The sequence below is a fragment of the Erythrolamprus reginae genome, chromosome 1 (genome assembly GCF_031021105.1).
Source record: "Erythrolamprus reginae isolate rEryReg1 chromosome 1, rEryReg1.hap1, whole genome shotgun sequence".
In the NCBI taxonomy this organism is placed as follows: domain Eukaryota; kingdom Metazoa; phylum Chordata; class Lepidosauria; order Squamata; family Dipsadidae; genus Erythrolamprus; species Erythrolamprus reginae.
The window spans coordinates 313,868,286-313,890,537 of record NC_091950.1 but is presented as its reverse complement, the minus strand read 5'-3'; the positions used below and the strand labels follow the sequence as shown (position 1 = coordinate 313,890,537).

Below are 22,252 nucleotides of genomic sequence, written 5' to 3'. Positions count from 1 at the left end.
GTTCAACTGCTTTGAAATTCATTGAATTTGATACTCAATGCATTTTGACATGGAAATTTTGTCCGGGGACTCGTTGTGTGTTTAGTATGCAACACACAAGCTAAAACCTATCAATGTCGACTGCCTTGTGACTTACTACATTATTCCTTATTGGAAAATTTGGTACTCCTTGTTTTTTATACTCATCGCGCCTCTCAAAAAAAATTAATGATGAGTACCATGGTAACATTGTATATGAAGACGCAAAGGAATAATTGCAATAGCATCTTAAGACACAGACTGAACTTTTTTTCCCTTTGGTGAACTTTATTGTTTAGTAAGAAGAATGCAAAGCAGAATGATGTATCTTCAGAATATTCTTGCTCCCTTCTTCCTCCAATAGACCCTTCAGCAATTAATAAAAACACCATATATTGTATATAAGCTTTTTCACAGCTGTTCACAAATTACAGATTTCAGCAGTAACATCCATCTTTCATGCAAAACCAAAAGCCTAAATTTAATTTCAATAACTTTATATCAGTAGTCCTCAACCTTTCTAATGCCGCAACCCCTTAATACAGTTCCTCATATTGTGGTGACTCCCAACCAAAGGTCTAGTACTAATTATTCCAACAGAGCTTTAAGCTAATTGGCAAGAAGGTCAGAGGGATACCCCCACTGTAAACATCTGATTGGTCGGATTGTAAAAATATGTTCTAAGATGCGAGAATGGAAGCTTTAGTTCCTAACACCACGGGAAATTTGTCTTTTTCCATGGTCTTTGGCGACCCCTGTGAAACAGTCATTCAACCCCCAAAAGGGTTCAACCCCCAGGTTGAGAACCACTGCTTTAAATACAAATTAATAAAAAATATTCTCAGATCACTTAATTCATATGTGTCAAGCAATGCTAACATCCTTGCATAGCATTTTATGATGATTCATCAACTACATTTGATACTTTAGTCAAAGTGAGCTACTTCATATTATACGTGGAAATAAAAGCAGTATTTTTGAAACAATATTTGTACATTAGATTCTGTAGGTTGATTACTTGCAGATTTTTACCATTTGGTTTTAATGACGCATACTACTCATGAAGTTGTACATAATATGTGCTTCTGCACACGAGAGTACATTACAGGCTATCTAAATATAGTGGATACACTTCCCATCAATGCTGTAGTAATTCGATCTTTCCCAAACCATATAATTTTACCATAAGCAAAGCCAGATGTAAGAATATTTCTAGGGACACAGAGCCTACAGAAATATTAGTAAAAGGCTTGTGAGGTCTGGGTAGTAAACGTGGTCAAGAAACATGAGGACAAAATTAGCAGTGGCTGTTCTGCACGCTTTGTTACCCAACTTTCAGCAAATGACTAGGAAGTCTTTATCCTGCTTCATTGGCCATACACCCTAGGGTCTTCACTTATTATTTTTTGGGTGGCAAGGGCTAGTGTAGTATAGTTATGATGCCAAGCAATGAGACCAAGAGCTTCTGTGCACAATTCCCATGATTGGGTGGCATTTTAGCATTCTCTTCTCTTTGGGCTTAGACTTCATTTCTTTGAATTGTTTCCTGCCACAAAAATGGCAAGAAATTATGTCAACATATTGAAGAACATTGGTCAGAGGATTCTCCAAAAATACATACAAAAAGGTCTGAAAGTTGCTTGAATCCTTAGAACTCCGGGCTCTTCATCCGTGCTATAGTATGCTGCATCCTTAGGTTGGGGGTGGGGGGACACCCTCAATTCTACTTGCTCAGTCATTTGGGAAAAAAAGGTTACAATTTTTTGTGTTGCAATTTTTGGGAAACATTCATGCAGTGAAGTTGTTAAAAGATCTACGAGAAAAAAGGGAGACACTAAGATATATCACTTCCTGGTGGCATCTGAAAAGCAATGTGGGAAGCAGACATTTCTGCATTAGAATAGAATAGAACAGAACAGAATAGAATTTTATATAGAATTATATAAATAGAATAGAGTAGAATAGAATAGAATTTTATATACGATTATATACTATATAATGTATACAACAGCACTTTAAATTATTGTTCCTGTCCCTGTGTTGTGGATACAGAATTCTAATAATTAAATACAAAGGCAAGAGAGACTGAGAAAAATGGGCAATAATTATAATAATCACTGAGCCTAGAACAAATACACCAGATTTAAACAAATCAATGAACACATTTTTATTTTATGGGTTTAAAAACACTGAATTTCAGCTGAAACATTGAAATCTTCGGAGAGGTGCGGCATACAAATCTAATAAATAATAATAATATTAATAATAATATTAATAATAATATTAATAATATTATTATTATTATTATTATTAATAATAATAATAATAATTTAATCTAAGATCTTAAAAAACGTGCATTGTACTCAGTTTTTCCTATTTTGGCCAGTTTTTTATAGCCATGGTGGCAAACCTATGGCACACGTGCCACAAGTGGCACACGGAACCATATTTGCTGCCACGTGAGCCTTTTCCCAAGCTGAACTCCAGTGTGCATGTTTGTGCAAGTGATTTTTTGCTCACTCAGAGGCGGGGTGGGTGGGTTTCGGTCTCTGGAAGACCTCTGGGGGGTGGGGGAGGGTATTTTTGCTCTCCCCAGGCTCCAAGAAAGCCTCTGGAGCCAGGGAGGGTAAAAAACAGGCCTGTTGAGCCCACCAGAAGTTGGGAAATGGGCCATTGTGTGTATGCACAGTGGGGAGGGCAGTGCAGGAGGGTGTGGCATGAGTGGGAACATTGAATTATGGGGGTGGACACCCACCCACGTGCGCAATAAGTATATGCGCACACGCTTTCGGCACCCGAGGAAAAAAGCTTCACCATCATTGCTCTAAAGTAAACATTCATCTACCATATGGACATAAAAAAAATCTTCAAATATCTCTGTGACCGGTCTTATTTGATGTCTTTGGAATTTATTAATATTTTTACCTTTTCCAATAACCCAATAACATTTTCTAATTTTTCAATAACCCTTCTAGCATCTTAGAAAATTTTAAAAAACACTATTTCATATCGTATTTCCTCATAACTGCACCTCCTGTTCATTTAAATATACTTTTATTCCAAGTGTAAAAGAGTTATTAGAAGCCCCAAAGAGAATGGTGTTCCATTGAATTAACAGAAAGAGATGGCAATATTATTTTTCCTGCCCTGGTAATTCTCCCCATATTTTCCAATATCTGTTGCCCACAAAATGTGGTTGATGCAGGATTACTTTATGCCTTTTTGACTGAGGTCTATTCCACAGAACATTCAATTACTAATTGTCCCACAAAACTTTAAAATCTTGTTTGGTTTTCTTTGTGCCCTCCCTACCCAAATTATTTTAGAAATCATATACAGCTCGGTCTCCCTTTCTAACCTTCTAATTTAGTATCATGTTAATATAAATTGTTTCCAGATTGGAAATGCACATGGTAATTTTTTTCCCTTTGGACCTTGACATTTTCCTATCCTTTATCGCCTCTCTCTGTGGTTGTCGTTGTGTATGTGTGCACATACACACTCACATTTCATTTCCTCCACTGCTCTTCCCTCCCATGCCAGTTACTAATGTGAAAGTCCAGCTTCTTGGCTACAACTCTTTAGTTAGTCATTTCTTCTACATTCAACACTATATCATGTGAAACTATAATCCAAATTTACAAATAATAATAATAATAATAATAATAATAATAATAATAATTATTATTATTATTATTATTATTATTGCATGGCCAGTTCTTGGAGAAGATTGAAGGCAAAGTGGATAAAGAAAAGACCTGGTCATGGCTTACAAGTGGAACACTCAAAAAGGAGACAGAAGGACTAATACTGGCGGCACAAGGCCATTAGAACAAATGCTGTCAAAGCCAGAATTGAAAAATCAACAGATGATCCAAAGTGCAGACTCTGTAAAGAAACAGATGAAACAATCGATCACATACTCAGCTGCTGAAAAAAGATCCCACAGACTGACTACAAGCATATATATGATGCTGTGGCACAGATGATCCACTGGAACTTGTGCCAGAACTACCATTTACCAGTGGCAAAGAACTGGTGGGATCATAAGCCCAAAAAAGTGGTCGAAAATGAGCAAGCAAAACTACTGTGGGACTTCCGACTTCAGACTGACCGAATTCTGAAGCATAACACACCAGACATTGTGATCGTGGAGAAAAGGAAAATATGGATCATCGACATCGCAATCCCAGGAGACAGCAGAATTGAGGAGAAGCAGCTAGAGAAATTAGTAAAATACGAAGATCTAAAAATCGAGCTGCAACGACTCTGGCATAAGCCAGTGAAAGTGGTCCCAGTGGTACTTGGCACGCTGGGCGCAGTACCAAAGGATCTCAGCGGACATTTGAAAACCATCGGAATTGACAAAATCTCCATCTGTCAATTGCAAAAGGCCGCTTTACTGGGATCGGCAAACATAATTCGCCGCTACATCACGCAGTCCTAGGTGCTTGGGAAGCGCCCGACTGGTGATGAAATATGAAATCCAGCATAGTGATCTCGTTTGCTGTGTTGTACTGACATAATAATAATAATAATAATAATAATAATAATAATAATAATAATAATTTATTAGACTTGTATGGCGCCCCTCTCAAAGCAACAGCTACCCTCCTAAACTGGTGTTTAGTTTACTAAACAGTTTACAAACTGGTGTTAGGTGTTGCAGATGACATCAAACTGGCAGGAATAGCCAACACTCCAGAAGATAGGCACAAAATACAGAAGAATCTTGACAAACTTGAACAATGGGCGCTATCTAACAAAATGAAATTCAATGGTGAAAAAAGTAAGATTCTACGTTTAGTCAAGAAAAACAAAATGCACAGGTACAGTATATGTGGTACATTGCTCAACAGGAGCAACTGTGAGAGGGATCTTGGAGTCCTAGTGGACAACCATTTAAATATGAGCCAGCAGTATATAGCAGCTGCCAAAACAGCCAATACAGTTCTAGGCTGCATTAACAGAGGGATAGAATCAAGATCACGTGAAGTGTTAATACCACTTTATAAGGCCTTGGTAAGACCACACTTGGAATACTGCATTCAGTTTTGGCCACCACGATGCAAAAAGGATGGCGAGACTCTAGAAAAAGTGCAGAGAAGAGTGACAAAGATGATTAGGGGACATGTGAAGAACGGTTGCAGGAACTGGGCATGGCTAGTTTGATCAGGAGGAGGACCAGGAGAGACATGATAGCAATGTTCCAATATCTCAGGAGTTCCCACCAAGAAGCTATTCTCCTATTCTCCAAAGCAACTGAGGGTAGAACAAGAAGCAATGGGTGGAAGCTGAACAAGGAGAGAAGCAACTTAGAACTAAGGAGAAATTTCCTGACAGAACAATTAATCAGTGAAACAGCTTGCCTCCAGAAGCTGTGAATGCTCCAACACTGGAAGTTTTTAAGAAGATGTTGGATAACCATCTATCTGAAGTAATGTAGGACTTCCTGCCTAAGCAGGGGGTTGGACTAGAAGACCTCCAAGGTCCCTTCCAACTCTGTTGTTATTATTATTAACTCCTCTTGTATGTTTCAAACATATTCTTCCTATATCGTTGAAAACACGGCAACCTTTTACCGGTATGTTACTCTCCAATCCTCCTGCAATTCATTCCAAAGAGATTTTTGGATACTGTATTAAAAAAGCAAGTCACCGTGATATTTGTTGGCCATAACTTCATGTGGATTGCCTCCTTATAATTCCTTTCTGAATGCTTTGTAGTTAGACACTTTGTAAACATTGCAAAATATTATTAAAACAATAAATAGGAGAGCACGGAATCAAAAGTAGCAGATTTTAGATTAATTCCTGCAAAAATTCATAAAACCCTAATATTCTTGGTTAATATGCAGAAATGCTAAAAGAGAGAGAGAAGTCTTAGTATTGCTATGAAGTAACATATTCAGAGAGCATTTCCCATAATGTATATATAGGCATATAACTTCTACAAATTGAAAATATGAACATTGTCAAAGTCACTAGGGTAGGAATAAATTGAGAAGACAGCTGTGCACAGAAATTTGTGATGCTTTTTGTTGTTGTTATTCCTTTCCCTTTTTTCTTCCTATGGCCTCGGCAGTGTGAAAGCATTACTAGGTACAAATTTAAGTTCAATTCAAGCAAATTAATTCCCTGGGCAATGATGTCACTGGGTACTTATTATAGAGTTAGAGGAAGTATAACTCTCTTCTGCTCCATTGTTTTACTGTTCTGTCTGGGTGCCCCCAGACTTCAACACCAACTGAAAAAAGCAGCCAGACACGCTGGTAAAAAGCAAAGTCACTTTATATCTTTGAAAACAAACACAGAGAACAAAAACTGTTCTTACAAACTGGAATGCTATGAGGCTTCACAGAAGAGTCACGACGGCCAGACAATACAACAGGCTTCTTGCTGGCACACACACCACTGTAGATAATAAAACCCACGCCTCCCCGAAGTTTTCAGCCTTCGAGGCCACAAACCAGAATCAGAGATGCCAAGGATTGAAGCAAGGTCACAGAACTCCCAAAAGATAACTCTCCATAATACAGGAAGGGTGGGCCTGCCTTTTCAACCTTTCTGAGGAGAACCACACCCAAACCCAGCTGTTGCCTATTAGGGATGGAAATACCTGGCTAATTGTCCCCTTCGTTGGGATGCCCTTCTCTGCCTCATATCGATGATGGCTTGTGCGTTCTCATCTAAGGATTCCAGGCTACTCGCTGGGGAGAGCCCCCCCCCCCGGGGTCTCAGGCTGTTCTCCCTCCTCTTCATCCTGGCATTCCTCTTCCCCGTCTGCCTGGTCCTCCTCCTCCTCCTATTCCTCGTCCTCCCCCTCTGAGCATGGAGCCGGCAGATTTCCAGCCGTTCCCTGAGGAGCCTCAGACAAGAGATAGGATGATCCAGTCACCCTCGGCTCCCAGCACTTCATATCCAAAGGGTGATGGAAAATGGCAAGAATTAGTAAAAGCTCTAAAATACAAACTCATGTGAAGAGGTGCCATCAGGGAACAAGTAATACACTTGCTCTGTTTTATGGTGGATGTACTTTTCAATGAGAAACTGAGGGGGTAAACGCTGCCCCACATTGGCCAATAGCTGAGCATAGAGTTGTAAAAGTAGTCCTACTCTCCCTGTCAATTAGAAAGGTTTTGATTGGCTGTCACATTTTTGGATGCACTTCTGATTCTACCTTGATATTTATCTTCAAAAGGTTAAAAGTATGCTCTATGTATATTGTGGTTAAAAAAAATTTCACATTAGGAAAGGAACAAAATGCACTCACTATGCATTTGGAAATGGACCTATATAATTTCATAATTTCTGAGTTACCGTGCAATTAAAAAATTACCTTACAGTATTTTTGTACTTTTCTGAATATTGTGATGTGGTTTCTCCATAAGAAATAATCATTTAAGGGAAAAAGCATATACTTATTATTTGAACTAACTGATATGGATATATTTGTCAGACTGGTCCAAATTTTTTAAATGTACATTTTAGGAAAAGATATCTGCTCCCTTGTAAAATATATAACTATTATGTAAAAATTGCAATAGCACTTAGACTTTTATACTGCTTTAGAGTGCTTTACAGCCCTCTCTAAGTAGTTTACCGAGTCAGTATGTTGCCCCCCACAATCTGGGTCCTCATTTTACCGACCTTGAAAGGATGGAAGGCTGAGTCAACCTTGAACCTGCTGAGATTCGATCTGCCAAACTGCTGGCAGCCTGTGATCAGCAGAAGTAGCCTGTAGTGCTGCATGCTAACCATTGCACCATCATACAACATAAAATAGGAAGCGATGAGGACAAAATATATTCATTTCTTTGGTTTGCTTTTATATTGATAAAGTAATAACCAAGGGTTTTATGATCTTAGTAAGGGTAAATTAAGGAGATGGAACATTCAATACAGATTACATACTTTAAGTGCTTATACAACTTTGTACACAGTGCTGGTTCTTACAGTATCTAAAACCAAACTCAACAGTCTTAAATAAAAATGCCATGAACTGAATCTCAAACATTAACCATGCTGTTGTGTTCGCACATACACTTGTACTGTTTTGGGTGTAACGAAATGTAACAATCAGTGTTTAGCAAAAAGTAAACAAAATGAAAAAAATCCCTACACTCATAGTAAGAACCCCTCAAATGAGGAAAAGTCAATTAATCACAAGTTTCCGCATGACAAATAATCTACAGGGTCTCAAATTTCATTTCAGGTCATATAAACCCGAGCATGGGAGCAGGGTTAATAGAGTATGTAAATGAATATTAATTTTGTAATATTATAACTTTGCTGACTCATGAAGTAAATACCTCATTAGTATTTACTAATGAAAATGTAGACTAAGTCAACACTTTAGAAAATGGTCAAAATGCATTTTCCCTAATCATAAAGATTCTTTTCACTTTTCAAATAGTATGTCTGAATCTTTCTTTTTCTTTCTCTCTGTATTAAATAGTATTCTAAAATAAGAAAAGCACAACGTTATTAATTTGTTTTTAAACAACACTTTAAGAAAAACAGTTTTAGAAAAAGCATTGTAGATATTTAGCTAGGCACTAATGCAGATATAGAAATGCCTAAATTCCTACTGATTTACAAAAAAGTGATTTTGATCCCAAAGTATTTATTTGGACACAATTCACAATAAAACATGTACAAACACGAAACTAAAAACTGAATTTAATATAGTAAATGTTGATTATACAGTACTGCACTAATTGCAACAGAAAGTTAAACACATTTTGCTATATTGTTACTGGAGATTTTAAAAAATTAATTTGCTTCCATTATATTTCCCCTTTAATCCCCCAATTACTAAATTTTTGTTTGTTCATTAACTTTGTTAGTTCTGGAGCTCATTAAGATTTTGGTTGGAGGCAACAAGCTTCCAATGCTGGGAAATAATAACTAAGGCTGATTCTGTCACCTTTAGGATTTAGGACATTTGTAGCTCTTAATATGCTATCCAAAATGCACAAATCTCGTAACATGTTAATTAACAGCACAATTTTATACATTTTCAATGAGAAGAACTCTTGCTACATGCATTAGGGAATATTTCAAAGAAAGTGCCATAAGATAAAAACAAATTTACGAGAACACAAAATACTGATTCTTCATTGATGACTGCAGCAAGGAAGTTGACTTTGAATGCTGTTCTATATAAATTTAAGTAAATATGGTAAACCCACAAGAGCCTTCAATGCTCTTAGCCTCTAATGGAGAATGAATAGAGTCCATCTACAACACAGGTTTAAACAATAACCAATCAAATATACCAGGGTTTTTTTGGGAGGGGGGGATTTGATGGAAGGCAAACCAAGCCTATTATTAGAGCTATGCCAACATAATTTTGATTGCATATTTTAAACTTACCTGATAAAACATGAGTACTCCCTCCATTTTCCAGAACTCCTCTCCTCTTCGTCTCTGCAAGCTCACTTTTGGATTTCCAGATTAGCTTTATGATTCTGAACTTCTCAGGCAAACCCCAGGATAGGATTCCCTGTTGACAGACGGGCAGGGTCTCGGCAGACAAGGGTGTCCGATCTTCGTCAGTCCCCCACTGCCTACCCTTGTCCGACACAATGAAAAACCTATTCAGCACTGGCATTCTCAAAAAGACGGATGCTTCTTCAGACGAGGAGAATGTCTTTAAATTCCAGGAAGGGTAGAAGCATTGAACATCCTTGAACCAGCTGTCTCTAACAGTTTCTCTAAACTTACTTGTTGCTCCTAAAGTCGAACCAACAAATTCTGCTTGAAATTTATCTTTCAGACGTTCGCCAAGTGATGACTGTTCCAAAGCTGTTTATTCTCAATTGCATGCAAAAGTTCTCTTTCTCCCCTTTTCCTTCCCGTTAAAGTTTTGAGTTAACCATGTTCGATTGAACACAGCTAGCCTCAGAAGAAGAAAAATCCAAACTAGAGGAATGTTTTCTTTTGCTTCTCTTCTCTTCCCTGGCCCTCCCCCAGGTCAGCTAAGACTACCAGGCAAATGCAATTACATCCACAGGGGAAGCTTTTATTTACCAGCCCTGCGATAATTAGGCATAAGGATGTGAGCAACTGTTGGTTTTAGAAAGCAAAGTTTTGCCAACTTCTGCTGTGCAATATTTTGGGGCTGGGAGAAGGGCTACGAAGCAACACCAGCTTAAATTCACCTTGTTTTAGCTGGACAGGTCCTTATAGCCATTTCTCAAGACATCTACTAGCTGCTGCTGGGTGGGAATATTAAAGCAGCTGTGTTTGAATTTCTGCACAAAGTAGTACAATTCTAAAAGTCTCTCTCCCCCACTTCTTTTTCTCTCTTCCCAGTTGTTTGGTTTTCAATCCTAGCAAATCTGAAGTGCAGAGGATTAGCTAGTTGGTAACCACAACTGCTCTTCAGCTGGACAGGAAATAACACTGATTCACATTCCAGGATGAACTGTGAATGAAATGAATCAGGAAAGTCACAGGATTCAGGAATGGTACAATACCCAACAGTTTGGGATTTCTTTTTGAACTTAAAAGTCTCATTTCTAAAAGGGGGGAAAAATTAAAGACAAGAAAAATTGGGAAGATACCTAGGTCAGTGATGGCGAACCTTTATTTCCTCGGGTGCCAAAAGAGCTTGTGCACATGCTATCGCGCATGTGTGAATGCCCACTGTAGTAACTCTCAAAAATAGGTTGAATCAAAAGCAAGGTTTATTGCTCTGACAGGAACAAGGCAGCTAAACTCAGTCAATTAGCAATTGTGTATTGAGAGCGCAATACAATGGCAGTTCTCAATATTTATACAAACTAGCCCCAGCAACAGACAGCTTTTACATTGATACAATTTTAGCGCCAAAAGAGGCCAACCAATCAACATACAATAAACAAATCTGAACTTTTGACTTTTACCCTGTAACTGGGTAGGTAACTGGACAGAATATCTAACACCCACCACCCATAATTAAAGCCTGGGGAGGGTGAAAACAGCTTCCCCACCTCATGGAGGCTCTCTGGAGGCCGGAAACAGCCTGTTTCCCAACTTCTGGGGGGCCCAGTAGGTTGGTGTTTCATCCTCCCCAGGCACCAAAGGCTTCCCTGAAGCTGGGGGAGAGAAAAGGCGCCCTCCCCCATTCCCCTGGAGGCTCTCTGGAAGCCAAAAATACCCTCCCAGAGTCTCCGTGCAAGCCAAAAATCAGCTGGCCAGCACACATATTCACAGTGGTGCTACACTATGGCAACAGCTCATATGCCAGCAGATATGGCTCTGCGTGCCACCTGTGGCACTCGTGCCATAGATCCGCCATCATTGACCTAGGTCAACTAGCAGGTGAAGAAAACCATACTTATATTATTATTATTATTATTATTATTATTATTATTATTATTATTATTTATTAGATTTCTATGCCGCCCCTCTATGTAGAATCGAGGTGGCTTACAGCAATAATAAAAACAATGTATAACAAATCTAATATTTAAAATATCTAAAAAAAACCTTATTCAAAAAGCAAGACATACACACAAACATACCATGCATAAATTATATAGGCCTGGGGGAGATGTCTCAATTCCCCCATGCCTGATGGCAGAGGTGGGTTTTGAGGAGTTTACGAAAGGCAAGGAGGGTGGGGGCAATCCTAATCTCCGGGGAGGTGTTGGTTCCAGAGGGTCGGGGCCGCCACAGAGAAGGCTCTTCCCATGGGTCCCGCCAGACAACATTGTTTCGTCGATGGGACCTGGAGAAGGCCAACTCTGTGGGACCTAACTGGTTGCTGGGATTCATGCGGCAGAAGGCAGTCCCGGAGATATTCTGGTCCAATGCCATGAAGGGCTTTATAGGTCATAACCAACACTTTGAATTGTGACCGGAAACTGATCAGCAACCAATGCAGACTGCGGAATGTTGGTGTGATATGGGCATACCTAGGGAAGCCCATGATTGCTCTCGCAGCTGCATTCTGCACGATCTGAAGTTTCCGAACACTCTTCAAAGGTAGCCCCATGCAGAGAGCATTACAGTAGATGAACCTCGAGGTGATGAGGGCATGAGTGACTGTGAGCAGTGACTCCCAGTCCAAGTAGGGCTGCAACTGGTGAACCAGGCGATCCTGGGCAAACGCCCCCCTCGCCACAGCTGAAAGGTGGTTCTCTAATGTAAGCTGTGGATCGAGGAGGACTCCCAATTGTCCCTGGGAGGCAAAACCCACAGCCACTCCATCTTACCAGGATTGAGTTTGAGTCTGTTGACACCCATCCAGACTCTAACAACCTTCAGGCACCGGCACATCACTTCCACTGTTTCATTGACTGGACATGGGGTGGAGATGTACAGCTGGGTATCATCAGCGTACTGATGATACCTCACCCCATACCTTGCAGTAATAATGCCTGCTCACCAGGGGTGGGTTCCGCATTATTGGTGAAAAGTATTCTGAACTTTTGTCTACTCTAAAAGGCGACAGTGAATCTATTAACACTTGCTTAAAACAAAGCATCAACCTATTTCTAGTGAAATTGTTTGATTGATCCAACTCTCTGTGACTGGGGAACAGGATTATTCAAGCAACAATCTCTCTTCTAAACATGCCATTTCAGTTTGCAGTAAGCCAATTTTATTTGTCCTGCTACTGTGGTATCAGAAAGGTATCTCTATTCTATTCTATTCTGTTCTGTTCTATTCCATTCTTTGAAGTGTAAACTAATCATTTTTTCTTTCTTTCAATATAGTTTTACAAATAATTAAAATTAGATAAATTTTGACTTTGACTTCAGAGTTTCATGGTTTAACTTTTAGTTTCCACCCAGGGTAATATTAAACTTAGTGTCATTTCTAAAAAATACACTTGGAAATAAACAGGAACTTCATTCATAGAAGAAGAAGGGAAATAGACTGGACTGAATTTTAACATCCTTGTGTTTTAAAAGTTGGAACACACACACATCTATTTTACAGATGCCAAAATAATCATCAGTAACAGCATGAGGTCCAAGCATCCTTAGCATTTCTACCTGAAAAAAGGGTCTATTATTAAGTGTTTCTCATATACAGTACTAGTATTTGCTAAAGCGTTTCTTTAATAGTTTTAAATAATTAAATAGCTTTAAAAGCTCCTTGAATATACTCATGTTTTACCTAAACATTTAACACAGAACTGGCATAAAAAGTGAAATTCTTCTTAAGTATTATACCATTGTTGCAATTATATTATTTTCCAGCAGTGGTTAGCGCCAGGATATCCTGATCCTTTGAACAAAGGGAGTTTAGAAGAAAGAAAACAATTATACAGTGTAGTATACAGTGCTGATCCATTCATAAAACACATGGCTGTATTCCTGTTGTGTTCAACTTTGGTGCAAATGTCATTGCTTCTAAAATGTTTGATGTTACTTCCAGCTCTGTCCATACAGGAAATTCCAGGGCAGAGGGACCTAACAGCCTTGTATTACTTATTATTACATATTTCATATTACTTAATATGGTCAGATTGTTTATTTGTACTCGGACTATCATTAAGTGTTGTACCTTATGATTCTTGACAAGCTTTTCTTTTATGTACACTGAGAGCATATGCACCAAATTTCTTGTGTGTCCAGTCACACTTGGCAAATAAAAATTCTATTCTATTCTATTCTTTGCTGCATTTATCTTGAACCAATGTCTGATTGGCTTTTCTTCCAGATGATATGGTAGATGACCTACCAACCTTCCCTATATTGGAGTTTAAAATAGACTCTGTTCTTTTAGCTTTTGTCTTGTTTTCAGTTCCCCTTGGGTGTTTAATAAATCTTTGTATCTTTTAATTTTATCAATATTCAGTGCATTTGTATATATTGGTGGGTGATAACCATCCCGGGATTTTTCTATAATGATTCTTCACATTTAACCCTGTTTGTATTAATGCATCTCTAATTAGGTGTCTCCAAATATAGCTATGTTGTTTATGTTTACCATCTCATAAAAAGACATGCCACCCAGTTTGAAGGTCATGCCCTTCTAATATTAGCGTTCTTCTATTCTTCAGTTGCATCCAATCCTTAATCCAGATAAATATTGAGAGTATGACTCCCCATCCAGGAGTCCAAATCCTCCTCTAACACTACTGTCCTGTAATACTTTTAATTTAATTCTTGAGTTCTTTCCTTGATAGATATAAGTATTATTTTATTTAAATCCTTTTAAAAAAACCTCACTTAATTTTATGGAAATTGCTTGGAATGATACATGGTACGATGTTCTCATTGATATTCATATTTTACAAATATAATGAATTTATATGTCTGCATATTCATTGTTAACCCATATAAGAAGCTGACAACAATAGACATCACAATATGTCATCTACATTAACTTGTTAGACTATTGCCAGAGTTATCATTAACATGCTCTACTACTGATCTGATCCACTAATTCTCATTATACTATTTTCTCGTCCATTTTCACTGTCAGGATGCCACACCTTATTCTCTTGGCTTGTAGCAGTGTTGGTCTCAGCATTCATCATCAGTCTACTTATCAACATTCCCAACAACAAATTACGGTAGTCAGGAGACACAAAAACCAATAAAAGTTCTTTCAATTTGTTTCACTAATTATTTTAATTCTGTTGTCAGAATCTATCCTTGAGCAATATGTTCCTTCCTCAATGTCTACAACTTAAATGATACCAAAACTTCTAACTCACATTTTCCTTCAAAGGCTCCAGAAGCTGTGACCTACATTAATAAGTAGGAAAAGGAGTTAAACAATGCTTATATATTTAGTTCCTAACACTGTTTTTGTGCCGGTTAAATGCTGGGAAGGTTCAGGGTCCATCTTGTAAGGCCGAAGAAAAAGGAAACTAGGTAGTGTAAAACTAATAAACAAAGATGATTAGGGGACTGGAGGCTAAAACATATGACGAATGGTTGCAGGAATTGGGCATGTCTACTCTAGTGAAGAGAAGGATCAGAGATGACATAATAGCAGTGTTCCAATATTTAAGCGGGACTGTCATAGAGAGGAGGGGGTCAACCTATTTTCCAAAACACCCGAAGGCCTGACAAACAATAATGGATGGAAATTGATCAAGGAGAGATTCAATCTAGAAATAAGGAAAAAATTTCCTACAGTGAGAATAATCAACCAATGGAACAGCACGCCTTCAGAAGCTGTGAGAGTTTCATCACTGGAAGCTTTTAAGAAGAGACTGGACAGCCACCTGTCAGAAATGGTGTAGGGCAGTGATGGCGAACCTATGGCACGGGTGCCACAGGTAGCACGTGGAGCCATCTCTGCTGGCACGCGAGCCTGTTTCCCAACTTCCTGTGGGCCCAGTAGGTTCGTGTTTTGCCCTACCCAGACTCCAAAGGCTTCCCTGGAGTTGGGGGAGGGTAAAAATGCCCTCCCCACCCATCCACGAGGCTCTCTGGAAGCCAAAAACGCCCTCACAGAGCCTCTGTGTGAGCCAAAAATCAGCTGGCTGGCACAGACATACACATTGGAGCTGAGCTAGGGCAACAGCTTGCATGCCAGCAGAAATGGCTCCACGTGTCACCTGTGGCACCCATGCCATAGGTTCGCCATTACTGACATAAGGCAACGCCTCATATGCCCTCAAATATGGCTCTACCTACCACCTGTGGCACACATGCCATAGGTTAGCCATCACGGGCGTATAAGGTCCCTTCCAACTCTGTTATTCTATTCTAGTATAGTGAAATTCTATTGAGAATAGATACAATATCCTAAACCATTTGTTCAATTTCTCTTATGTAGGAATCTCTTTCCTATTGTTAAATGGTGTTTTTTTCACTATTAAAGCACTAAATAGCACCTAATATTTTTCAATTTTGTCATGGCACTCAGGTCAATTGCAGAACTAAATATTAAATGCCCTTGGGGCAAAATCAGGCAGTGACAATCCTTAAACAAAGGATCTCCAATAGAGAAGAGGGCAGGAAATTATTGAGGAACACGTAATAAGAATCAAATTTAATTTTTGTTCTGGCTCTACCTTCTTGGTTCAGTTTCTTTTCGGATTGCAGCCTTTGGCTAACTACTCAAAAGCCAGGCACAATCCTTGATTTGAAAAATATAGCTCATTCATGAAGGAAAATAGATGGATTATGTTTATCATTTAGAGTTATGTGTTTAATGTTAATATGCCTACATTTAATATGCATACAGTCCTTAAGCAAAGGATCTTTGATGGAGAAGAGGCCCGGAAATTATTGAGGAACGCGTAATATGAATCAAATTTAATTTTTGTTCTGGCTGTACCTTCTTCTTGGTTCAGCTTCTTTTTGGATTGCAGCCTTTGGCCAACTGCTCAAAAGCCAGGCACAATCCTTGGTTTGAAAAATTTAGCTCATTCATGAAGGAAAATAAATGGACTATGTTTATAATTTAGAGTTATGTGTTTAACGTTAATATGCCTACATTTTTATATCCGAATACAGCAAAGAGAGAAATATGAGTTGAAAATGCATTTGAAATACAATTTTGGGCCAAAGAAGCAAAATATAATGAGACTAAATGTAAACTGAAATAAATACTTTTAACCATTTAAGGTAGGATGATAAATAGATTACCTCAAGTATTTGGCACGTTGCATGAACTCTGGTTTAACTTCTTTTTTTTCCAGAAAAGCATTTTGCAGCAAGAGTAAATGGGGCATAAATATTGCAATAGCCAATGTAAAACCATGAGGTATTTGTGTGCTCATTTGCTTGGAAATGAATGAGATGTTCCTCCAATATGGTATCTACATTCTCTCTTTGAAAACAGAATAAAGCAATGCAAATGCCATTCCTGCAACGAAACACTTTGTGGGAAATCACAAGACTGTAAATGATGCTTTCAAATATTTTAGAAACTTTCAATGAATACACTTTCTTATGCTTTTGCTTTTTAATCAGTAGAATTGTTGATGGATCAAATTAAACCACTTCCTCTGGTCCTCAACAATGTTAACCCAAACAGGAACTTGAAAGTGATTTGATGCCCCTGACTAGCTTATGTAGTTGCATTTTATATCCAAATACCAAACTTGGCTAATTTTGATTTACCAATTGTTATCAATTGTAAATTGTTGGTTTATAAATTATCACCTATGCTAAGTCTTTTTAAAATGCGTCCCTATGTTTCTATAGCGGTGATGGCGAACCTATGTCACCGGTGCCACAGATGGATGCGGAGCCATATCTGCTAGCACACAAGCCATTGCCTTAGTTCAGCTCCAAAGTACATGTGCAGGCTGGCCAATTGATTTTTGGCTCACAGAGAAGCTCTGGGAGGGAGTTTTTGGCTTACAGAAAGCCTCCTGGGGGATGGGGGACTCCAAGCCTGTAGGGAAGCCTCTAAAGCCTGGGGAGGGCAAAAAGTGGGCCTACAGGGCCCGCCAGAATTTGGGAAATGGGCCATTTCTGGCCTCCAGGGAAAGGGGGAGGTCATTTTCATCCTCCCCAGGCATTGAAATATGTGTGTGTGGGCACTTGTGCATGCACAATAGTGTGCATGGACTTTTGGCACCCGTGGGAAAAAAGATTCACCATCACTGTTCTATAGTATTACATGCTCTCTACATGGGGCTACCTTTGAAAAGTGTTCGGAAACTTCAGATCGTGCAGAATGCAGCTGGGAGAGCAATCATGGGCTTCCCTGGGTATGCCCATGTTACACCAACACTCCGCAGTCTGCATTGGTTGCCGATCAGTTTCCAGTCACAATTCAAAGTGTTGGTTATGCCCTATAAAGCCCTTCATGGCATTGGACCAGAATATCTCCGGGACTGCCTTCTGCCGCACGAATCCCAGCAACCGGTTAGGTCCCACAGAGTTGGCCTTCTCCGGGTCCCGTCGACTAAACAATGTCATTTGGTGGGCCCCAGGGGAAGAGCCTTCTCTGTGGCGGCCCCGACCATCTGGAACCAGCTCCCCCTGGAGATTAGAACTGCCCCCACCCTCCTTGCCTTTCGTAAACTCCTTAAAACTCACCTCTGCCGTCAGGCATGGGGGAATTGAGACATCTCCCCCGGGCCTATACAGTTTATGCATGGTATGTTTGTGTGTATGTTTGCTTTTAATAAGGGTTTTTTAGTGTTTTTTAAATTATTAGATTTATTGTACATTGCTTTATTGTTGCTGTGAGATGCTCCGAGTCTGCGGAGAGGGGCGGCATACAAATTTAATAAATAATAATAATAATAATAATAATAATAATAATAATAATAATTTCCCAATGTTTCATATTAGCAAAATAAATGGGCACTATAGTCTGCACAAGGAGTGAAATATTTTTCCTACTAGTTCTGTGGGCGTGGCTGGTAGGTGGGGCAAATCTCCATTCTCTCCCCAATCGTGGGGGAAGGATATTGCAAAATCTCCATCCCTACCCCACTCTGAAGCCAGCCAGAGGTGGTATTTGCTGGTTCTCCAAACTATTCAAAATCCCCACTACCAGTTCTCCAGAACCTGTCAGAACCTGCTGAATTTCACCCTTGGTCTGCATAGCTTAGAAAAATGATTTTGCACAGTAACTTCTCTTATTTCCTGGCTATTTGCTTGCATAATTAGAGATAAGAAAATTCCACATGAAATATATCAATGATCGCAGAGTAGTTTTTTTAAAAATTCAGATACATTCACAGCTATTAACCAAATAAGCCAATGGAACCAAAAGTCAGCGGAAACACAGGAGACAGTGGGAACAAAGAGTAGGAAATAAGTATTTCCATTATTTCCTGCTTGTGAATCCCTCAGGCATGGTTACACCTAGCTATTTTGCTGCCTGAGGTGAAGAACAAATCAGTGGCTTTTACTGTTCTACAAAAATTAAAGTGAATTGATTACCACTGCACCTTAAGATGACAGATATTGGCACACCACATCTGTTGCCTGAGGTGCTCAGCTCATCTTGCCTAAAAACCTGCAAGCCTCTATAATGAAGTGAATAAATTTAAATAAATCAAAGAAAATGCTTCTTCCCTGATGCAAATTCCTTCCCATAGCATATTTGCCCTGTAATGTATAGGTTTCCCCCTTGAGAATATGTATCTCTTGATTGGAAAAACCTTCCAAGTGTTGACGTGGAGGTTTTTCTTCACTCAGGCTGTACTGGAAAACAGACCGGCTGTTATACTACAATCAAAATTAACCATCTCTAATCAAGTCTAATAGAACAAAATTTCCAGTAACATGGAATCAGTTTCAGAGGGCAATAAAGCAGGGACTCTGAACCAGGGGTGAAATCCATCAGGTTCTGATAGGTTCTGGAGAACCGGTAGGGGAAATTTTGAGTAGTATGGAGTACCGGCAAATACCAACTCTGGATGGCCCCAGAGTGGGGTGGGAATGGAGATTTTGCAGTATCCTTCCTCTATCACGCCCACCAAGCCACCAAGAACTGGTAGAAATGGATTTCACCACCTCTCTGAACAACTTCAGTCTAGGCGTCTTACTGGATAGATATCATAGCATTTAATCATGTTTGTATGTACGTACATACGTATGTACATAGGTACGTACATACTTACTTACTTACTTACTTACTTACTTACTTACTTACTTACTATTCTGCCTGACTGGCTCGGCAATGCATAATAGTCCAATGAAAAGAAATCAAACACACACGTGCTCTGCTAATCAGCAAACTTGTATTAGATAAACAAAAATAGCTTACTCAAAAAACAGTTCTTAATGTCCGAAAACAATGCAAGGCTTACTTCAGCCGCATACAAAAAAACACAGGGAAAAACAAACAAAGACAACCTGGAATGAGCAAAGACGTTTCAGGAGTCCTTTTGAATCTTTGAAGCAAACAGCAAGTCCCAGAGTTTTCACCTCCCACTTGTCTGAAAAATCTGGGTTGAAAACTCCAATGGCACAGAAACTTCGAAGCAGGAACCACAAAACAACACAGATAAACAGACACAGTTTGCCTTGGCCTTTGTTCCCTTTTATCCCTTTAGCCCTCATTAAGGGAACCACAGCCAGCCCAGGTGCTCCTATAATGATTTGTAATACTCCTTAAAGCGATCCCTTCTTTGCATAGCTCTTCGGCTACGTAGATCAATATATATATATATTTATTTATTTTTATTTATTTATTATTTAGATTTGTATGCCGCCCCTCTCCGCGGACTCGGACTGCAGACGAACTGAAGGAGGAAAGACTGTCTGAGGGACTGCAGGCCAAATCTCCTGGGCTGTCTGCTGAATCCTCCTGGGTGTCTGCCACATCTTCCTGGCTGTCTGCCACATCTTCCTGGCTGTCAGCCAGGCTTTCACATTCACTTTGTGCTGCGTCTCTCCCATCTGTGGGAGCAACGGCTGGCCCAGGCCGAAACACAACACTTACTTACTTATTTATTTATGACTAGAAGATGTCCAAGGTCCCTTCCAAGACTGTTTTCTATCCTATTCTATTCTACTCTACTCTATTCTTTTAAAAAAAGTTTTATTTATGATTTTCAATTACATAAAAAAAGAACATCTCAATAATCTTGTACAGATCATTGCCCATTTCAGATTCGTTTTGTGTTTATCTTTACATCATTACTAATTATAATCACATCATTTTAGGATAGATAGGAGTGTCAAAAAGATATATAATTATATATATGTATACAATTACTTATGTAAAGCTAAATAAGAAAGACTTGTATATAATTGTTTGAACGCTATGTTTGAACATTTCTTTATACATTTCTCTGAATTCTTCTATTTTGGATCCATTTGTATCAATTTACCCATAGTGTTTCAATTTTGTTGTCTTTTATACTGGGATACTGAGGACAAATATGTACTTGGTTTTTTAAGTGTGGCCATTGGTCATAGAAACCAAGTGGAGCTTTAGTTTTGTCATTGTGGCGTCCATTTTACTTTTTTTGACCACAACATTGCTTGTTCTGAGGGAATCAGATCTGATCTTCTGCTACTGTCCTGTGATTGACCTGCTTTAACACGAGGAAAGTGATTGCTTAAAATAAGTATATTATTCTATTCTATTCTATTCTATTCTATTTTTTGCTAAGATTGAGAAACACTGGTTTAGGAAGACAGTTCCTCATTAACCACCTCAATAATTTATTTGTTGGATCACTCAGCCTTAACCTTGGGAAATATTCACAAGTGGAAACTTTTTGTGATCATTTATACCAGTAGCATCATAAACTTCCTGCATAGCAATAACTTTTCTCATTTGTATGTATCATTAGTCCCTTGTATCATTCCATTTACAACTAAACCCATCTTCTTTGGTTTATTAGTACACATTTGGAATCAGTTATGATGGCTAAAGTGACTGCTCGTACCAGAATTTATATTCCCATTGTGCTACAAAGATACTTGACTGAAGTGAAATAGAAACCTTCCAATAACTACTTTTGTCTAAATGTTTCCAAGAATATAATTGTATAGCTTTTTCCCGTAACAGTCATTACGCAGTCCTTTATTTTGTTTTTCTACAAATGACATCAAATGAGATTAGACCACTGGATTTATATTTCTGCAAATCCTGTTTCCGTTTAAAATTATGGCAGTATGTTAACAATTAAAATCAGTTTTTCCCCTCCTGCCTCCTAAATATTTCATTTCAGGAGCAGCTCAAATCTAAAGAAGATTTGGAAAAACATGGATTGTGCTCAGTGCATTGTGTAATTTTTCCAAAATATGTTGTAATTGAATTGCACCATACCCTGTTTTCCCGAAAATAAGACGTACCCCGAAAGTAAGGCATGTCAGAGGTTTTGCAGAATTTGCTCATATAAGGTACCCCCCCGAAAATAAGGCGTAGTCAAGTTTACATACGGTACGGTGGAAAAACATACGGTACCATTCAAAGGTGTTCATAGCGGTACCGTAATAATGTGGCATCCCCTGCTGGCCCCTCCCATCACTTTGTACCATCCAGTACAGCAGACACAGTCTGCTGCTGTCTCACCACCATTACAGTCTCCACTACAGTGCATAGACTGTAGTTCCTCTGGTGGCCGGAAGCTGCAATAGCGGGAGTATATTGTTGTACCATATAAGTGCCGTCGTTTGTGTGTGTGGGTGCCATACTGAGAGGTACCGTACTGTAATCAGTGTACCGTATGGTACACTTTCTTTGGGGGTGTCAGATTTTCTGCCTGTGAATTTGTCTTATTTGAGAAATATAAGGTAACCCCCGAAAATAAGACATAGCACAACTTTTGGAGCAAAAATTAATATAAGACAGTGTCTTATTTTCGGGGAAACATGGTATAGAGGATGACCCTGGAGTCACATCAT

At 39.0% G+C, this 22,252-nt stretch overlaps 1 protein-coding gene across 2 annotated transcripts in view; it reads right to left on the bottom strand.

The window, feature by feature from the left end:
• The window catches only part of PDE7B (phosphodiesterase 7B), a 178,810-nt gene that overhangs the window by 69,640 nt on the left and 86,918 nt on the right, over positions 1–22,252 (bottom strand). Inside the window, exon 1 of one of the 2 annotated variants that reach the window (XM_070733597.1) lies at positions 9,396–9,831. The exons of the other annotated variant lie outside the window; for it this stretch is intronic. Coding sequence (XP_070589698.1) covers positions 9,396–9,633 — 238 coding nt within the window. The 5' untranslated portion in view covers positions 9,634–9,831. Of the gene's footprint in view, positions 1–9,395; positions 9,832–22,252 lie in introns of those variants that run through there. 2 annotated transcript variants of the gene reach the window in all.